General features: G+C 36.8%; 1 protein-coding gene across 1 annotated transcript; it reads left to right on the top strand.

The window, feature by feature from the left end:
- Window positions 1-265: 265 nt before the first annotated feature.
- Window positions 266-837, top strand: LOC125479011 (transcription factor PRE6-like). Its single transcript, XM_048587992.1, has 2 exons — window positions 266-487; window positions 606-837. Exons 1-2 carry the CDS (start codon window positions 362-364, stop codon window positions 759-761), a joined length of 282 nt encoding a protein of 93 aa, XP_048443949.1. The 5' UTR covers window positions 266-361; the 3' UTR covers window positions 762-837.
- Window positions 838-1,486: the final 649 nt, after the last annotated feature.

Raw genomic sequence — 1,486 nt, 5'->3', positions numbered from 1 at the left:
GGTAGAGCTTAGGAGTTTAGGTTATTGGTGAAGCCTCTATTCAATCAATTGCAGTCACTTATTTATATGTTATTATTATTATATAATAAATAAAATTAAAATAAAAAAATGTCTAGGCTCTTGTATGCTGCTCGACTAGCGCTAGTGGTTTTTAGAACCTTGGCTTATTCTTACTAATAAGATTTGGATTTGTGTCTCGACCTCGCTTTCCCATACTAAAAAGATTTGTGTCTCCACCTTGCTTTCCCACTCTCTTTTTAAGCAGCTTTGGCCTCGTACTTAAAACATCCCTCCAACCATTTGATAGTGTAAAGAAGCTAAAAGCTATAAGCAATAAGCAAAAGTGCTTCTTCAACCAGCCATGTCAAGCAGAAGATCATCATCATCATCATCAAGAACTTCTAAACCCTCAGATGATGAGATTAAGGAGCTCATCTCAAAATTACAACCTCTTCTTCCTCAGCTTCATCATACGCGTAATGCTCCGGTACACGCTTAGGGAGATAGTCATGCATGCATTTGTAACTAAAGCAAACTATTGCGAGTTTTCTATATTTAGGGTTTTTATCACAAATGGTATTCTGATGGCTTCAAATTTTACGCAGGTATCGGCATCGAGCATTTTGGAAGAAACTTGCAGTTACATAAAGAGGCTGCATAGGGAGGTGGAAGATCTGAGCCAAAGAATATCTCAACTCCTGGATTCTGCAGACATCTCTGATGTTGATGAAGAGCTTATTAGAAGACTTTTGCAGCATTAATAATCTCTCTCTCTCTCTCTCTCTCTCTCCCTGGGCTTGCAATTTTAATTACATGAAATAAGTTTTGGTTGGACTATCCAACCAGTGAGAGATTATATATATATGAGGAATGCATATATATATATATATGTTTGTAATCCTCAGTGTACCTTCTGATATCTTTTGTGTTGTTAAAATGGTGTCTAGTCATTGATCTAGCTCCAAACTAAATATTAAAATAATTTTTGGTCCCACATATATCGTGATTTGCTGCAATATACTGACCAGAAGCAATGTCTTGGATTTACAATATATAGTATTATAAATCAATCATTCAATGATTAGGAGTGAAAACAAGAAAATGAAAGCAATCACCATGTTGTGTTGTCGCTAAAATGGATCTGAACCTGTTTCAATCAGGGGAGTATAAGGTTGAAATGGTATATTCTGGTTATTACTGTTAGATAACTCCATAATTTGGTACAAATGTTAAAAATTTTAAAATTAAAATACAGTTGGAACATTAAACTGGTAATAAGTTGTATATAAACTAAAATTTTAGTGTTCCTTCAAAGTAAGTCCATCGGGGACTTTTTAGCCTGGCACCAAGGCAATCCGCTCCAGCCTAGTGGATAGGATGGCACAAAGTCCAAGCTGGTCTCCAGGCTAGTCCAAAATGGACTGAGCTATGGGACGGTCCACTTGACGTCATGCTGACGCTAGCATGACGTCGCAGGCCAGTTCAA

The sequence above is a fragment of a genome, unplaced genomic scaffold, assembly GCF_019419815.1.
Source record: "Pyrus x bretschneideri cultivar Hongxiangsu unplaced genomic scaffold, Pyrus_bretschneideri_v1 Contig27, whole genome shotgun sequence".
Taxonomy (NCBI): domain Eukaryota; kingdom Viridiplantae; phylum Streptophyta; class Magnoliopsida; order Rosales; family Rosaceae; genus Pyrus; species Pyrus x bretschneideri.
This window is presented reverse-complemented; position numbering and strand designations above follow the sequence as displayed.

What these genes read in the sequence shown, in the direction of transcription:
- LOC125479011 (XM_048587992.1), top strand. Translation starts at nt 362, where the DNA reads ATGTCAAGCAGAAGATCATCATCATCATCATCAAGAACTTCTAAACCC. An exon ending in ATCATACGCGTAATGCTCCG is followed by an intron (nt 488 to 605) that starts GTACACGCTTAG and finishes AATTTTACGCAG; the next exon opens with GTATCGGCATCGAGCATTTT.